Consider the following 18236-nt stretch of genomic DNA (forward strand, 5'->3'; position numbering starts at 1 on the left):
CTGTAATATATCACGTGTGTCTTACCTGCCATTACTTCTGAATATAGTTTAATGACATCAAAGCAGGTTTGAATTCTGGGTTTCTTAAATAAATGTCCATAAAATAGGATGATTTGTATTTTTATTGAACAAATGTGGTCTGAAGTCTGGAGACTATGCTGTTATTCTGATGCACAGACACAAAACTGTTCATGACTCAGATATCTTGATGAAATAAACATGCTGCAATTTTGTAAAAAAGAAACTTTGGTTAATGAAACTACTCTGAGTTTATTAGATTAATACTGCAGTTGTGTCTCAATGCATGAGACCGCACATAGTTTTGTTTTGTTGTGTGTCAATCTGGTCAAAAATGGTATTCCACACAAAGTACAAAAAGATATTTCTACATGCTACATTTAAATGTCTATTTGTCCATTTATGCCTCAAAGTAAACATTCTAATGCAAATCAGTTTCATTGTTTCTGGTGATGTGATTCTATTATTCATCACTAAATTAGAGGGCAAAAAAGGTTATAGGTTAGTTACGTTCCTTGAGATGTTTTATTTGACACATCTTGGTCAACAAACTTTTTTTCTGCTTTTTACTGTACAAACACTTTTTACTTTTTTTAAACTTGTGATTTCTGTGTGAAAACAGTCATCACTTTGGCAAAAAAATACAACTAAATTAACATATTCATACAGAGTGCAGAACTTAAAATTCAGATGCATAAAATCCCCTAAAAAGGTGACGCCATGACCTGGAATGTTACAGTATGACTGGAATGGTAACAGATGCCTTGGGATTAGAGTTTACTCTGCAGTCAGGCAGGCTCTCACACTGGTCCCTTTTAGTAGATTCGGACACAGATCAGCTGTGCACCTTCAGTAGTGGTTGCATGTACAGGGAGTCAGAAAAAGTGTCCCTGCAGCAGTGAGCACGCTCACTGGGGTGGAGCAGCCCTGCAGTGCCGAGCACACCCACTGGGGGGCGCGCACTTGGGTGGAGCAGCCCTGCAGTGCCGAGCACACCCACTGGGGGGGCGCTCACTGAGGGTGAGCGGTCCTGCTTTTCCTCTCCTGCCAGTCTTTCTCTCTCAGACTCAGCTCTGCTTCGGTGAATGCTGCGGGGCCCCAGTTAGTGATCTTCTGTGGGGCCTTGGACCCTGAAGACACACACACACACACACACACACACACACACACAGACAACCGCACATGCACACACGTGCACACAGAAAAACTGAGAATGTATGAACATTCCAATACCACAAACAGAAGATGATAAACACACACAGAAGAAGAAAGAAGATGAATGTAGATAGGAGATGGCGAGAGAAAGGGTGCGAAAGACAGAAGGATGGAGTTGTGTGGCAAGAACACGTGCGATTCCCAGGATGTGAGAGACGTGATTGCAAACGCGTGAGATTACCGGGGTGTGAGAGACGTGAGCGCGAGCGCGTGCGATTACCAGGGTGTGAGAGACGTGAGTGCGAGCGCGTGAGATTACCAGGATGTGTGAGAGACGTGAGTGCGAGCGCGTGCGATTACCAGGATGTGTGAGACGTGAGTGCGAGCGCGTGCGATTACCAGGGTGTGAGAGACGTGGGTGCGAGCGCGTGCGATTACCAGGGTGTGAGACGTGAGTGTGAGCGTGTGAGATTACCAGACTGTGCGAGATGTGAGTGTGAGATTACCAGACTGTGCGAGATGTGAGTGTGAGATTACCAGACTGTGCGAGATGTGAGTGTGAGATTACCAGACTGTGCGAGATGTGAGTGTGAGATTACCAGACTGTGCAAGATGTGAGTGTGAGATTACCAGACTGTGCGAGATGTGAGATTACCAGGGTGTGAGACGTAAGTGTGAGATTACCAGACTGTGCGAGACGTGAGTGTGAGATTACCAGACTGTGCGAGACGTGAGTGTGAGATTACCAGACTGTGCGAGATGTGAGTGTGAGATTACCAGACTGTGCGAGACGTGAGTGTGAGATTACCAGGCTGTATAAGACGTATGAGTCCCTCATGTTGGGCCACCTTGTCCTTCCAGCTCTTTGTGTTATTGGCAGCATCCTCCAGTTTCTTGATAACTTCCTGTCCAGCAACAGACATCATCAGTGCTGACAAGTAACCCACTGTCAGACATTTAGCTGACTAGAATTTACAATGTACTGCTCAATCAAGCCACTAGAGGGAGCACTAAACCAAATGTGAAAAACCTCCATAAGGACTGCTCAGATTGGGACACAGATCATCTTGCATGGAGTTACTTATTATCTCTAGACTGTAAAAACAGGTTTCAAATGCACATGTAATGTATTACACCATCGCCATGGTAATTTCCCAAAATAGGCTTGGCATGGCACGGCATCTGATCTTATCCTCAAAGAGCTGCTCCAGGCTTCCATTCCAACCAAGCAGGAGCTCCAGCTGATGCCACTTGTTTGATTAGCCGGACTCTGTCCTCAATAAAGTGGTTAAAGTGGTTAAAGTGGAATCCGGCAGCCAAACTGGGTCTTTGCGGATAAAGCTGGCAGGAGCAGAAAAGCAAGGCTACATGCTTCACTATGGAAGGAAAAGTATGGAACATCTGCAAGAATCCGCTTACACGTGCATGCATGCATGTATGCGTGTGTGTATACATGCACGTGTGTATACATGCATGCATGCATGCATGCATGTGTTGTGTGTATACATGTACATGTATACATGTGTGTATACATAGATGTGTGTATGCATGCATGTATAAATGTAAACTTGTATGTGTGCGTGTGTGCATACATGCCCGCGTGCATGTGTGCATATATGTATGCGCGTGTGAGTGTGCGCCTGCATGTATGCGAGCGCACGCGTGTGCGTGTAGTAGCATTGTATGCCTGTATGCATGTATAAGTGCGCTACCTGGTACTGCTCCAGCGCCCCCTGCCTCTCGGCCTCCAGCCTCTCCAGCTGCTGCGCGGCTGCCTCCAGGGCGCTCTCCTTGGCCAGCCGCTCACGTTCCAGCTCCTCCTTCTCGGCCCGCGTCTGTGTGATAGCTTGCTGCTGCTGTAGGTGCATCTGTTCCAGCTCCAGCCGCTTGGCTGACTCCTCCTCCAGGATCCTGAGACACGGGCAGAGAGATTTGAGCAGGACGCCCATGCGCGTGGTGGAGGCAGGCGTCTGCGTCACGCTTAGGGACAGACGCCACTCAGGCAGCACATACAACTGAGCCTCGGTGTTCTGGCAGTGAGCTTTCCACTCCTTGTGCGACGGTAAGTACATACACATACACAAGTGATGAGAGGCTGCATGCATATATCACATCAGTACACGGATGCACGTTGACTAAAACTCACTTCATCGCATCAATGCACAGTGAATTAACAGTGTAGGTAAACTGCACAATACCACTGCAAAGACTGCACAATAGAATAGCACATCTGCATGGGGTCAGACAGCGAACAGGAACCCCACACCACAGACATGACTCGCTGCACATCATGTGTCAGTGACGTTACAGCATTTGTGATTGAAAAATGTGAGAGAAAATGCACGAAAGTTTGTGATTGAAAATGCGTGAGAAGTCACTGCCAACTCCTCCACGGACTCATTTTGTCCACAAATGCCTTTTTATTCCACTTCTGTGTGTTTACGTGTGTGCATGTTTGTGTATACATGTGTAGTGCCTGTGCTCGTTCCTGGAGACATGCATGCATGCATACCTGGCCTGCAGTTTACGCACGGTCTCTTCGTCCAGCCGGGCTTGCCTCTCGTCCTCCAGAGCCTCCTCCAAGCGGTGGTACATGTCCTCCAGCTCCCGCACGCGTAGCAGATACACCTCCACCTCGCTGGACTTCTGTGCCACCTGCTCCTCCATCTGTAGCCGTACCTGAGACACACACACACACACACACACACACACACACACACAGGTCCTAAGGGTTTAGTTCAGAGTACTCGCGTCACAGCTCTCAGGGTCTGGGAGATACAGGCTTTCTATCTTCCTGTTCCCTAGAAGTCAGGTGGTCAACCAACCAATCTGTGTTAAGGTAACCATGTAGGAATCACAACCATTCATAACCACAATCCACCCATGTCCAAGCTCTATGAGTAGTAACAGATCGGCTCGAACACCAGAGAGCAGTTGGACCGTCTGGAGCCGGTTCCAATTGTGCATTTGCACGTAAAGTTTGGTCTGGATGACCAAAGTAGTTTCATTGCCAGTAAAACATGGAATTATGAGACCAAAAAAATACCTTCTTAATAAAAGATTAGAAGAGCACAGCCAACTGTTGACACATCGCTGAAAAAATAAGCAACACTGCTGAGTTTAGCAGTAAAAACACAATATCAGAGGAAGACATTTCAGCAAGACAATGACATGTAAACCATATCACGAAACCAGCCTGTTCAGGGTTGCAATGCGTCACGTTGCTGTCTGGCTAATCAGTCAGATGACCTGAACACCACTCGGCATGCACGCTGCTTCCTGAAGACGGGACTAAAAGCGAGAGCAACCATAACAAGCAGGAACTAAAACGCAGCTTTATTCCAAAGCTGACAGAGACTCACCAACACCTACACGGGCCTTTAAACAGTCACTGACTGCAAACAAATTAATTTAATTATTTAGGAAATGATTCAGTGCGTCTTGAAATATCAGATTACACCTTAATTTGGTTTCATAGGATTATCTTGGTACAATTCAGAATAATTTTAAAAAAAAAACACACACTGAATATACCATTGTGACCGGAGAAACTATTTATACAGTATTGGAATAGAGATGATATTAACATCACTCCAAGTTTTAAATTCAGAAATCAGTAGATTTGTACGTAGTTTTTACATGAAAAATATTTTATATAATCATAATGTATTCTAAACATTATCTACTCTGATATATTCTATTTTTAAAACAGCCATTACCTTCAAACTAATGTATTACAATGCATCAGTGCATTTCTACACCACTATCTCTGATTATTATGTGGTTTAGTTTCAATGTCAATGTCAATACCCTTCTATTAAATATGACAGACTGCATTTTAAACTCAGTCATGGTTTAAATTTATTTATTATTATAATTTATTATTATTTATTATTATAATTTATTTATTTATTATTATCTAATAAATACTGCAAACGGTGCTGATCTGTTTCTAATCGGATCAATTTGCAATTTTTGCTTCCACATTACAGAAAAAACAATAGAACACAGAAGTCAGGAACTTCCTAAAACACTGCAGATTCAGCAGATGTGACTTAAAGCAGATTAAATATGGATTACAACAGGGTCATTGGTAAATACTCACAATGAAGATACGATGACACACAGTAATGGCGCTCTACATGCAGACTGAAGCTGGGAACTTTCCACTGGCAAGTTAAAGGCAAAGACAGACTAGTCTTCAGCCAGGCAGGATCAGAGAAAAGCACCAGCTCCATTCTCCAGTGAGACCGGTCACGTGAGAGTACACAGCTCCTACCATTCTCTCCTTAGCCATTTCAGCTCTGTAAAGATCCTCCAGCTCGTTCTGGGTCTGTAGACGTCGCTGCTCCTCCTCCGCGGCGCTGGCTGCGGCATCCTCCAGTTTCTAGCCAAGGGTGACAGGAGAAAAAGACCACCCTGTTCAACTTTACCCGTCTGTCCCCACGTACGTGAGAAAAACACCACCCTGTTCAACTTTACCCGTCTGTCCCCACGTACGTGAGAAAAAGACCACCCTGTTCAACTTTACCCGTCTGTCCCCACGTACGTGAGAAAAAGACCACCCTGTTCAACTTTACCCGTCTGTTCAAACATAGTATTAATACAACGTACAACGTAATGCTGAACTGAACAAATCAACCAGATGTCTCTTCCCCCCCCCCCAGTAGCTGTAAATATGCGTCAATCAAACGATGAAATCTAAATATACATCACCTTGTTCCCACCTTCCATTTCCTTTGAGGGGACACAGAACAGCATACATCAGCATTCCATAGTGTTCCGTAATCAGCTATCCTTCCTATGACTAATATCTGTAGATGGGTAGCGGTAGCTGAGTGGTTAAGGTACTTGTAATCGGAAGGTTGCTGTTTCAAACCACACCACTGCCAGGTTGCCACTGTTGGGCCCCTGAGCAAGGCTCTTAACCCTCAAGTGCTCAGGTTGTACTCAGCCATGATTGTAAGTTGCTTTGGATAAAAGTGTCAGGTAAAGTTAATAAGATCCCCTATATTTTACAATCAATTATAAGCACTGCTACCACCAGTATTATGAAGTCAGTTAACTGACTTCATACTCTATTCATTGTATCAGTGTTTACTGGCCTCTTTCATGAGTGGTTTTGACCAAGGGACATTTGTCTGCCTGATGGTTTTAATATATAAAATACTTTAATATTTATAGTACTGTAAGGAGGGTCCATACATAGCAAAGATTCCCATATTTGAGGAACAGGCCAGAGGAAATGACAGTGTCTCACCCTGGCTGAATCATCTACGTGATCATGACCTCACCCCTGCCAGTACACCCCTGCCAGTATATCCACCCCCCCCCCCCCAGGCACACACACACACCCACCCACACGAAGAAACATATACACATCACAAAGAGGCTCTGAGTTACCACGAGTCAACTAAACTGCCCAAATACAACGTGTGAAATAAAAGAATGGCAACACCCCTAAAAGCGTTAGCAATTCAGGAAGGAAATAGTCCTGAGTGATGATCACTGAACCAGCACGCAACGCAGCAGTGAGGGGCATTATGGCGTTAGTGGACAGCAGAGGGCAAGTGTGGCAATAATAAACCAGCATGTAATGGTGAGGTTGGCTAGCACTAAACCCCAACCTCCCAATAAATCCAGTGCACATTAAATCGAAACAAGGCAGCTTGTTAGCAAAGAGCCTGTCCAACTGTCCAGCATTCTTCTTCTCTGGACATGTAAAAGACAACCACCATGCCTCTAACAGCTCTGCCAGGATCCTGTCTACCAGACAACGTTGCAAACCGCCATCACTCTGTCGAGTACAAACAGAACAACACTTCCACATGCTAAAACAACCATAACCACATTCTCTTCCCTCGCTGACAACAAGGTACAAGTTGTAGCTCGTGCAACGGTCAGTGGAACGGCATCATTAAAGCCACTGTACGCATCATCACTGGCGCTGTACGCATCATCACTGGCACTGTACACATCACCAGTGCCACTTCTCGACTCTCTGTTCACCAACGCACATCAGGGTGATGATGGAGGTGCACCTGGAGGCGTCGCAAACTGGTGTGTGGGGCTGGCGACACAGGTAATAGAGCGAGTCGTATGTTTTACACCCCTGGGTACAGAGCCACTGGGGCAGGCACGGGTGTCTCAGCAACAGGCTGTACCCCATTCACACCACAGCTCAGGCACACCGAGCTCAGACAATGGGAACTTGTTGTCATGGTGAGTCAAGAGATTGGTCCACTTCACGCTGTCTGCATGGCACCGCAGACGCGTCCTGCCAGTGTTGTGAAATACTGTGTGAGGCCCGTGTTTCTGGCTGTACAGGGCCCAGCGGGGTCGTTTTTACAGCTCTACTGTCATAGATGCCATGGCACAGACAAGCCAAACACTACAGCACACTGTTCGCAGAGCAACAAAACAATGCTCTGTTAAGAGCAGGGCTAATACGATTGGTCAGCATTAGTTCATATCTGATGCCACCTGCCAAAATACGGTGGCCACTTTCATAACCCCCAAAAGAAGCATAACGCACTCCCAAAAGGACGATATATGAAGGATGGGGCTATGACCCAACACAACATTTAAATCACAACCTCTCTAGCTAGCTAGCTAGCTAGCAGAGCGGACCAATTTGATCGAGAAATCTCAACAACATCGGCACCTGCTTGCAGTATTTAGGTCAGGCATACTGTATATGAAATTTATCATTCATACTTTTGGAAAGTAAACTATGTTCTGACCACTGCAAACTTAAGTTCTTTTTCTTATTTGAATTTTCACACCATTGCAAACATCCCAGCTAGCACTTAAGCAGCAGGTATGAGGCAATCCGTTAAACCAACTTAACACAAGGTGTTCTCTTTTTTCTTTGACATATATGTGGTCCAGCAAAACACTAAAATAATACCCATCAATGGAAAGCAGTTAGCAGTGTGTTCAGGCGTTCTGCCAGACAATGAGCTGAAAAACTGGACCGTCCGGCCTAAAATCAGATATGTCTGGCCCCCCTACGCCAAAAACATATATTAGTTTGAATCTGCAATCATGTGCTTGGACCGCTTAGCTTTGATTGTTCTGCTCACTAACTCCCGCTAGGATCGGATTGCCTCTGCTAGCTCATTATACTCCAACTTCTGATCAGAAAAGGTAATCAAGATAATCAGAGCAGACTGGAAACACAGGTTAAGTAGGGTAAGTGAGCTAGTGAAACAACCCCAACCCCCATCAATACACACACACACACACACACACACTCCCCCACTCTCCACACCTGCAGACACAGACAAACTCCCATTCAGTGATGCAGACCTGCAGTCACACACACACACACACACACACACACACACAAATGTAATACACAGCTTTCCCGAGGGGGTGAAACCACACACCCAGCTTAACGTGACTGGAAGCCTCACGAATATCTGAACAGTCAGGGAACAAACTTTTGTTTAGGGGTTTCTGCTGAGAACATAAGAATGAGGTGAATGGGAGAACGGTGGAGGGTTTCTGTGAAATCTGCGTTCATGAATTACAATTGTTCCTAAGACAGAACCACAGTCCCGTGGAAATGCACATTCAAGACTGGTCAATATGGTCACAGCCTTGTTCCTGTTTTGTACACATCCAATCTCTCAGGTAAGTTGTGTGCTTCTATTCTTACTACAAAGTACATGCAACACCCCATTACTTTGTATATCGCTTTGTGTATTGAATGTAAATTTACATGTGAGAATAATCTGAATACAAACTGTTTTACTGCGTATGTATTCATGAATTCTTTCATTATTATTTATGTAATTTACATGTTAAATACTCAACAAAGTTGCGAGGAGAGGAGAGGGGAGGGGAGGTGAGGGGAGGTGTGAGAATGCTGAAGACTGACACACCTTCTTCATGGCCTCCAGCTCTCTCTGTTTGCTCTCATTGGCTGTTTGGAGCTCCCTCATCCTGAGCTCCAGCTGTTCCTGTTCTGCCTGCTGCTTCTGCCTCAGCTCACGACGCTTCTGCCGGGCCTCGCAGTGCGGGGCAGGCCGGCCCACCTTCAGCAGAGAGATACACGTCTGAATGGCTGAGAGAGACAGAGAGAGAGAGAGAGAGGGAGGGAGAGAGAGAGAGAGGGAGGGAGAGAGAGAGGGGGGGGGAGAGAGAGAGAGGGAGGGAGAGAGAGAGAGGGGGGAGAGAGAGAGAGAGGGAGGGAGAGAGAGAGAGAGAGAGGGAGAGAGAGAGAGGGAGGGAGAGAGAGAGAGGGGGGAGAGAGAGAGAGAGGGAGGGAGAGAGAGAGAGAGAGAGGGAGAGAGAGGGAGGGAGAGAGGGGGAGAGAGAGAGAGAGAGAATGAGTGTATAAGAGAGTATGAGAGAGAAAAATAATGAGAGAGAAAGTGTGTGAGCGAGTGAGGGAGAGAGAAAAGCAAAAAGGGAAAATGAAAAAAGGGAAGAGAAAGAATTTTACCTCATTTTCATACAGTGTCAAGGAAGACAACTTCATAAACAGGTTTCCAGTGTGTTATTTCCTTAATGAACAGAAATCAGAGTCAATCAGGAAGCCCTTTCCCACCTTGAATCCACTCCTGCTTCTTCTTCTTATCTGAGGCGCTGATCTCGTAACTTTTGTCTGAACACTTGACAAAGAAGAGACACTTCTTCCCGTCCTTATCCGGTAATGACTGCAGAAGGAAATGAGGGACTCATCAGTCCAGTGTTACACGGGAAAAGGAAGGATGCTGATTAAATCACTGCATTAATGAACAATAAAGGTGACATACATTAATGGATCATTTCTGAACACAGGGTAATGTCCCAAACCACTCAGGCTGACAAACACTCCACATTATTTTGATAGGTCCTTTAATGTGGTTTATATTGTGTACAGATTGTTTAAAAAACCTCTGAAACTCAGTAATGTGGTGAAATCTAGTGAGAATTACTGGAAAGATAAACTTAAGATCTTAAATTATAAATTTGGCTCTGGGTTAGGTTTAGACTAAGGGTAGCATTTAGAATTTGGTTTAGGTTTCTGTTAAATGTAGTATGATGTTGAATACAGGGTCAAAATATTCACAGCCTATAAAGGCTGTAACCTACAAGTATCTGCAAATAGCTACTTGTAGCTGTTCACGTGAACTGAAACCTCAATCCAGGTCACAGTGACACAGGATGAGAGTAGAAACGTGTGTCTTGCCTCCACACAGCAGTTCCCATCTAGGTGTATATCTCCTTTCTTCTCTGTCAGGTCCTCGCCCACATAGTAGGAGATTGAACTGGGCTGGAGCACAAACCACCTCTCCGTCCAGTTCTTACGCTTATGGCCCTTTTTCATCATGTAACCCTAAAAATAGAGTGAACATTACAAAACCGTCCATGCGTTCCTCTTTGAAAGTAATTGGCAAAGTGTGGGGACTTCACTTCATGTGCAACTATCACTTCTGTTTTCTGTGAGGGCTGGCACGTCTAGCATCAACGGTTTCTCATTCAAAGCGAAAAAAAAAAAAACACCACTGGTCTCGGTGATCTCTGCTGATGCCCCCTGCATTTTCCAGAACATGTATCCTCTCAGACATCACGGAGATGCAGAAGTGAACTCAGAACTTGGCCAACGCATACTGCACACCACCTGATGCATGCTAACCAGGCATTTACTGCAGACATGCCACAATTATTGAATTAACACTGTAGAGGGACTCTACAGACTCTAACACTGTAGAGGGACTCTACAGACTCTAACACTGTAGAGGGACTCTACAGTGGGGCAAATTCTTTGGGAAGACAGTTTGTAATTACAGTCCCAGTAAGTGTTTATCATCCACCAACCACATTAAATACTAAAATGTGTCACCAATAGCATAAGCCAAAACATAATCTTATAAGCTTATGTTAGCCTGAAGTGACTTCAGAATGGCACCACCCACCACACCAAACTAATTTCAGCAAAAATCAGACTGCTTCAACAAAAACAACCCCCGGCTGAACCTCAAAGAAGTGCGTGAGCCATCCTTTTAGGAGCGGCCTCAGAGAGAAAGGCACGACGTTGTCGTGACAGCGGGCACCTGCTTCAGCACGTCCAGAATCAGCTCCTGGAAGACCTCACTGATGCCCATGGAGAGGGTCTGGCGGTCCATGCCCTTGCTGAAATGGCCTGTGCCCACCAGTTCAATTAGCTCCCAGGCGGTCAGGCACTGCTGCCCTTCGCTCAGCTGCCCCCTGTAGTCCTCGAACTTCTCCTCGATCCAGCTACCCCCCATCGCCTCTGTAAGCTTGCACAGGAAGTACTCGATCTGAGGACAAAAGAATGACACCTAATCACCACACTGGCATGCCAGCCCTCACCTGTTGCAATCTGGTCCAGGGTGGATAAAATGTTACATTCTAGTTCTTCATACAGTGTAGATACATGTAACTGTCACTCATCTAAGACTAATGAAGTGAGTAGAGGCAAACACTAAGTATTTTTAATAATGTGGTCAGGGTTATGATTCTAATAACCACATGTAATAAACCTTCTCTGCATAATAATTGTTAAGTTAATTCAAAACAAATAATAATACTGAGTAGCATTCATTGATAAGTGAGATATACACCAGTCTTCGCAGTTGTATATACAAAGACTGGGAGAGATCACAGGTAATGTAGAGAATGAACTGAATCTTTGACACCTCATTCCTCCCTAATTAAAATAACCGTGGTTACAAATATGAAAACAGAGCCGTGGCACATTCTAGTGAGTATTACAGGATGCTAAGTAGTTCCATTTACAACAAAACTGTTGAGCAATATAACAGAACGGAGTACCATACCATAAATATATTAAAACACACAGAACAGTATTAATACTTTTTTTATAAATGGACACCAACAACTCTGCATCCAAACATACATACTGGTTTTACATACTGTTAGGATAGCAAGTGCAGTTTTTTGTTTATATGTTTGTTGTTATATTCAATGGAATTTATAACTGCCAAATGATCATCACACCAAACTGCACAAACAAAATAAATCCTCACAAACCACTGGTCTGTCATACCTCCTCTGTAACTATGACCAAAGGGTACCGTTCCTCTGACAGGAAGTTGAATATACACCAGATCTTAAAGGCATCATCATCAGCAATAAGCAGGTGGTTTCTGTTGAGGTTCTTCCTGGCACACAGAGTCCAGCACATCTTGTTGAAGTCCATTCGATCAAAGTTGTCTTGCACCTGCAGAGATGGTGGACCACAAAACACAATTAATTAGCAAACATCTGGTCCACATTTTATTTTGATTTTTTAAAATCTATTTATTGTTATACATCAAACTGAACTGAACTTCCTGAATGTTTGTTAAAAGACCACACGTGGGAGGGGGGGTTCGAACACACAGTGGGAAAACATTCTCTTTCGGGAGCAAACTGGCGTTCCCAAGGATACCTCCGGAACGCTCAAACTAAAGCCGCTGATAATGGAGACCTTCCAGTGCCCAACTCCCTGGACCCTCTGCTGGGAACATTCTCAGTATTACATCCCTCGCTCAGATATCCTCCACTAAACGCAGACAATGCACTCTCGCAATTACTAGAGCTACAAACTGTTCTTATTTACCACAGAGAACATTCATGTTCACAAGCCCCTCAGAACTAAGGGAAATCTAAGAGACTGCATGAAAGACTTAGAAACTATTTATTTTCATAACACAGCCCAATCAAAAGTTGCCAGAAAAGCATAAATGTTTAAGTAGTCATGTATTCATGACCAGCTTTTCACACTATCCTAGCAGTTCACACTAGCCTGGCGAGTCCCACCAGCCTAGCAGTTCACAACTACTATCTTAATGGTTCAAACAGGCTGTATTATAGGATTCTGCTACAAAATCAAATTAATAATCTGAGACATCCATATCACAAAAGTTCAAAATGAGATTTGGGCCAGAGATTCCTGAATCCAATCTTGATCAATATCTTAACAATTTTTCTCTTAAAAAGATCCCACGTTTCCTTGGCACCAGTAGGTGTAATAAAAGGTGTAATAAAAGCAAAATTAGGATTAGAGACCTTTAGCATACTGTGTGGCACAAACATTCACCAGTTTCTTCATTTAAATTGTACAGACTTTCCCTTGACCTCGTAAGCGCTGCATCAATGGCCTGTTCCTAGTGCAGCATTAACGCTGACATGTGTTCAGCTAAGTTAAACAGGCACAGAAGTAGTTGGGTTTTTTGGGGGGGATTTGTTTGTTTGTTTTTTTACACATCAGTGTTATTGCTGATTTTGGTAAGTGGTCTAGCATAGCAGTGTAGCTGCGTTACTTTACACATGTCAGTATTACTGCTGGTTTTAAAGAGTGCTCTGCCACCAAAATATATCCAACCATCACTGTTTCAGCTCACGATTAATGCAAGCCAACGGAAGGGGTACGTAATTGTACACGTAAAACACACCTGTAAGATAGGTGCACCATGCAGAGTGACCAGAGAGATACAAAGCAGATGTTTCAAGTATAGTGTTTGTACATTTTACACACACCATTCATACAGCAGACCTGAAAGTGGGACTGAAAATTCCACCTGTGTCTAAACTCACTTTTTCAGTATTGCATTCTCACACAAACGTTCTCTGTTTGTGCCTAATGAAACAATTTATATTTCTGAAATTGCATCATTCACTAATGCAGATTAGGCTCGCTGCTGGTGAGGAGGAACACATACTTATATATAATACTTGTAAAATATATATTTTTATATATTTCTTGTGTGTTTATACTACATCTTGTCTATGTATAGTCGGAATGACAATAAAGCTGACGTTGACGTCCAAAACAAGCAGTTGGACTTTCAAAGTGTCTTGACTTTGAGATGTAGTCAAGAATGTCTTTCGAATTTACAAGAAGCACACTGCAGTAGCTCAGAAAATCTCTGATGCGTCAGATCCGCGGACATTCCTGAATTATTGCTGAACAGTCTAGTGCTATTTATAGCTGCTGATGTGGCTGTGAGTACCTGAACAGTGAAGAAAACAGTGCTGACCCTGCCAGGGAAATGCCTGTTCACCATAATACACCAACGCACAGCTGCATTTGAGGGGGAAGTTTGTTTTGAAAGAGTATCTTTTTTTCCAGACTAATGACTGCACCAGTTTATCACACACACAGGCTACACTCACACACAAAACTACTCTCTCACTCACACACACACACACACACACACACACACACACACACACACACACACACACACACACACACACACACACCTCGCCTTGTGCAACGGGCACACAATAGACGCCTTGTAGGGGCCCAAGCAGCCATTGCTACAGCTGAGCTCCAGAGAGGACTGATCATTTGCATTCTGAGGAGCCAAGAGCCAGACATTTCTAAACAGGCCTTATTACTGCCTCTGGCCTCACACAGCTCTGACACAGGCCAACCCAAACCAGCACAGCTCTGACACAGGCCAACCCAAACCAGCACAGCTCTGACACAGGCTAACCCAAACCAGCACAGCTCTGACACAGGCTAACCCAAACCAGCACAGCTCTGACACAGGCTAACCCAAACCAGCACAGCTCTGAAACAGATGACACCAGACGTACACAGCTCTGACACAGGCTCCCTCAGAGGTACACAGCCCTGACACAGGCTCACCCACACCTGTAAAGAGTGTTCACGTTATTTGCAAAACTGACATATAATTTACACCCAAAATGCTGCAAATAATAAAAATAAACACAGCTACAGAAACTGTGTGGCACAAACTATTAAGTATTATACATTTTAATTACAAAATGTTATTTTCATTAATTATACCATCAGTATGAATTATATAGTAGAAACTATATCTAGACAAGTATATATGGTTAGTTGAAAAAACTGCTATCAAGGTGGTCACAGATGTATGGTGTGTAAAAGCACATAGGCCACATCATACCCACAGCGGCAAACGAAACCAGTCTCTGAGCGTTGGTGGTTTTAGGAGGGCTGCTCTATTTTGGTCTGGCGTTTCTATAGTGGCTCTGGTCTTTGTTCCCTCTCTGACATCATTGCACTTCATTAACAATGCATTCCAGGATTCGTCTGAGTTCGGGCGGTGGAGGAATTGACTCTGAGCCACATTTTACAAAAAACCCCAAAAACAAAACAACCACGCAGTTGTCCAAAAGTCTGCACTAGGAAAGTCTGATTTATGGACATCGTTATTTCCAGCATTAAGAATCAGCACAAACTCCTCAAAATAAAGCTTCAAGATTCATCAAATAAAATGGATACTCAACGCAATTTTTGCCTGGACTGGGAGGAGCGTGTTCCAGTGGTATAGAAGACTAGAGAAGTGCTTTAATCTATATGCTTACTCAGATGTGGAGTGCTGACCCAGGAGTAACTGACTCAGTAAGCAAGAACTGACGAGAGAGAGAGAAAGAAACATACAAAGAGAGAAAATAATGAATGGGAGAATGAAAATATAAAGAAAGTGAAAGAGAGGAACAGTTAGAAGAAGGCAGGAAGAAAGAGAGCGAGAGAGCAGGGGAAGGAAAGAGAGAGCGAGAGAGTGAGAGAGAGAGAGAGAGAGAGAGTACAATCCAAGTACACACGGAACGGGCAACACTTGGCCACAAGAGCAGCTGATGTAGCGGAAAGGGGCCAGTAAACCCTGTGAAGGACAGAGGGGTGGGGAGGAGGTTAGACAGCACCAAAAATTACACACCAAAGAATATCTGCCCGATTCATTAACAGCACCACCACTTACAGTCAACGAGTGCAACGTCACTATTACACACAAAAACAGATATTGAATTTCAGGGGTTCTAAAGTCGTTTTACCTGAATGGAGCTAAACAGAGTGATGTGGTTTGTAAACTCCTATGTGCGGTGATATGATAAAATGAACAGCCAAAGAAAACTAAACAACTGTTGTGTGGTGTGTTGAGAAATGTCTCTTCCTTAATCTGTTTCCTCTTGCGCATATACATGTACAAAATCTCAGGATAATATTTAAACAACACCTCTACACAGCATGCCCTTGGAACAACAGAAACGTTTCAAAACCAACAACACACACTCTGATTCTTGTTGAACAAAATACAGTGAGGTCTCGGAATCACAAGGAAGGACTACAAGGAAATGCAACAACTACAGCAACCTTAACATACTTCCAGGATATCAAAATGACATCAGCAAAAAATTAAAAATTAACACTAAAAATAATCAATCATTTTTAAAAATCAACTACCATGAGACCTAAGTAAAACAACCTTCATGAGCAGATTCCAAACTCATGCAACAAACTAAATACTGCAAAAAAGGTTTGTTTATTGTTATCACAATACTGGCCTTTACGATACTGATATTAAAACATAAAGCCATCTGACAAACTCTTGTGTATGTGTGTGTTCTGTGAGCATCCACACTCTGTTGCTTCAGATGTGTGCTCTAGGATAATTAAAAGCATCCAAATTATCTAACAAGATGAAATAAATTTGATCAGGTTTCTGTTCAACCATGTCACATCAAGGGTGCTTTGGGGTGTCCTATACATATTGTACAGGGTTGTAATAAATTTTGGCAATATAATTATAATACTTTTGTCCAGTGTGCAGCTGTACAGGGTTAAACCTTTTGAGAAGAAACATTAAATAGACATTGGTATTCCCACAGATATAGACACTCCTATAGGCATCACCATTGGTATTGTCACAGCTATAGACACTATAATAAACACTTATACAAAGGTATAGACAGAGGAATAAATACTGCTATAGCCACGGGAATACACAAGTATAGACACTGAACCCAAAGATCTCACCTTGTCGAGGATGAACCTGTTCAGGTAGGGCATGTATCCCTGGGTAGAGACTGGCCCCTCGTCATCGTCTTTGAAGTGCTCCTCCAACGCTACTGGGTCATGCGGTATCTTCATCACTGTGCACAGGCTATGGGAAAGCACCTGAAACGTCCATGCGTGTTCAGGTCTGATAAATGTACCCGCTTAGGAACACATGCGCGTATCGTTTACACGTGTACTTCACAGGCATTCGACTAATACGCTGTGAAGGTCGGAGCGCGTTGCAATCGTTTAAACATCGGGATCCCGTTAATAAAGACCTTTGCTTAGTTCCTGGTGCTCTAACGCACCGACTGGAGCACGACCCTACACGTTTCACTAAAGCGTACGTTCAAACAGTAGATATATAAATCACCAAAAGGCTTCAAAACAAAAACTAAATTAAGCTCGCAGTGGTTTGCCCTTTCTTTTTATTGCTTTTATTGTTCTTACTGTCGGTTCTAGCACTAAGAAATAGGCCTGTTTATATCGACACCAAAACCTTTAACAGCCCATGTTCTAGTTTCAGCATCTTTTCTGTAGGCAAAAATCTCTCATCTTTAAAAAAAAGCTTATAAATATGTAAAAAATAAACCAAACGCTACACATCAGTTTTAAATAAACGGATTGCTTCCAGATTAAAAAAACAAAACAAAACACTTTACCTGAATGTTTTTCGTGAACTAACAGTAGGCCTACGAAAATATTTGGAGTGTTTGTTTCTGCTCTCATAAATGGACTAACTTGGAGCAACTTCATGAACAAAGCACAACAGCCAACAAGCTAGAAAACTCAACCTTGCGATTACAAGAGAACCACAACCACAACCACACACACACACACACACACACACACACACACGCTCCAGCTTTCTGGTCACGACTTCAGGTTTATATCGCTTTACTAAAACATGCGGACAAGTTTGAATACCCGACGTTATATCCACATCGCCAGATAACGGAGCCCGGCCGTGTCTCCGGGCTGGAGCGGGGAAACAAAGTTGCGCTCCCGTTATCACGTTACTTAAAAACCAAACTTTGATTTCCAGCACTGGAGCCGAACAAACCTTTAGCTGAGACTTCGAAACCTTCCCACTCTGATCCACGTCCAGCGCCGTGAAGGCATGCCATATCGCTTTCAAAAGCTCGTCCCTCAGCCCCATGTTGACTGGCAGCAAGAAGACGGTCACTCTCGTGGCGCTTGCGCCGCGACAAACTGCTCGCTCGCGGGTACTGGGTAGCGATCACGTGCCTCCCCGCGCGCACTGCAAGATGCT

General features: G+C 43.8%; 1 protein-coding gene across 3 annotated transcripts; it reads right to left on the reverse strand.

The window, feature by feature from the left end:
- Positions 1-524: 524 nt before the first annotated feature.
- Positions 525-18184, reverse strand: swap70b (switching B cell complex subunit SWAP70b). 3 transcript variants are annotated; one of them, XM_027017992.3, is made up of 12 exons: positions 18027-18183; positions 16943-17083; positions 12197-12370; positions 11220-11447; positions 10355-10501; positions 9731-9839; positions 9063-9244; positions 5453-5560; positions 3686-3852; positions 2886-3084; positions 1982-2078; positions 525-1148 (listed from the first exon to the last, which is right to left on the reverse strand). In XM_027017992.3, exons 1-12 carry the CDS (start codon positions 18120-18122, stop codon positions 1030-1032), a joined length of 1767 nt encoding a protein of 588 aa, XP_026873793.2. In that variant the 5' UTR covers positions 18123-18183; the 3' UTR covers positions 525-1029. The 3 variants fall into 3 exon arrangements, with proteins under 3 accessions (XP_026873793.2, XP_081571681.1, XP_026873794.2); XM_081715555.1 differs by lacking the exon at positions 10355-10501 and having other exon boundaries at positions 18027-18184; XM_027017993.3 differs by lacking the exons at positions 16943-17083; positions 18027-18183 and adding an exon at positions 15072-16888.
- Between the last annotated feature and the right edge of the window lie 52 nt (positions 18185-18236).

Source organism: Electrophorus electricus, chromosome 6, assembly GCF_041902795.1.
Source record: "Electrophorus electricus isolate QZ-2024a chromosome 6, ASM4190279v1, whole genome shotgun sequence".
Classification (NCBI taxonomy): Eukaryota; Metazoa; Chordata; class Actinopteri; order Gymnotiformes; family Gymnotidae; genus Electrophorus; species Electrophorus electricus.

Bases quoted from the DNA above. Each gene is read 5' to 3' on its own strand.
- swap70b (XM_027017992.3), bottom strand. From the start codon at position 18,122: ATGGGGCTGAGGGACGAGCTTTTGAAAGCGATATGGCATGCCTTCACG. The intron at 3,853-5,452 runs GTAGGAGCTGTG...TGTGTGTCTCAG, and splicing joins AAATGGCTAAGGAGAGAATG to GTACGGCTACAGATGGAGGA. The intron at 3,085-3,685 runs GTATGCATGCAT...CCCGTGTCTCAG, and splicing joins GTGCGTAAACTGCAGGCCAG to GATCCTGGAGGAGGAGTCAG.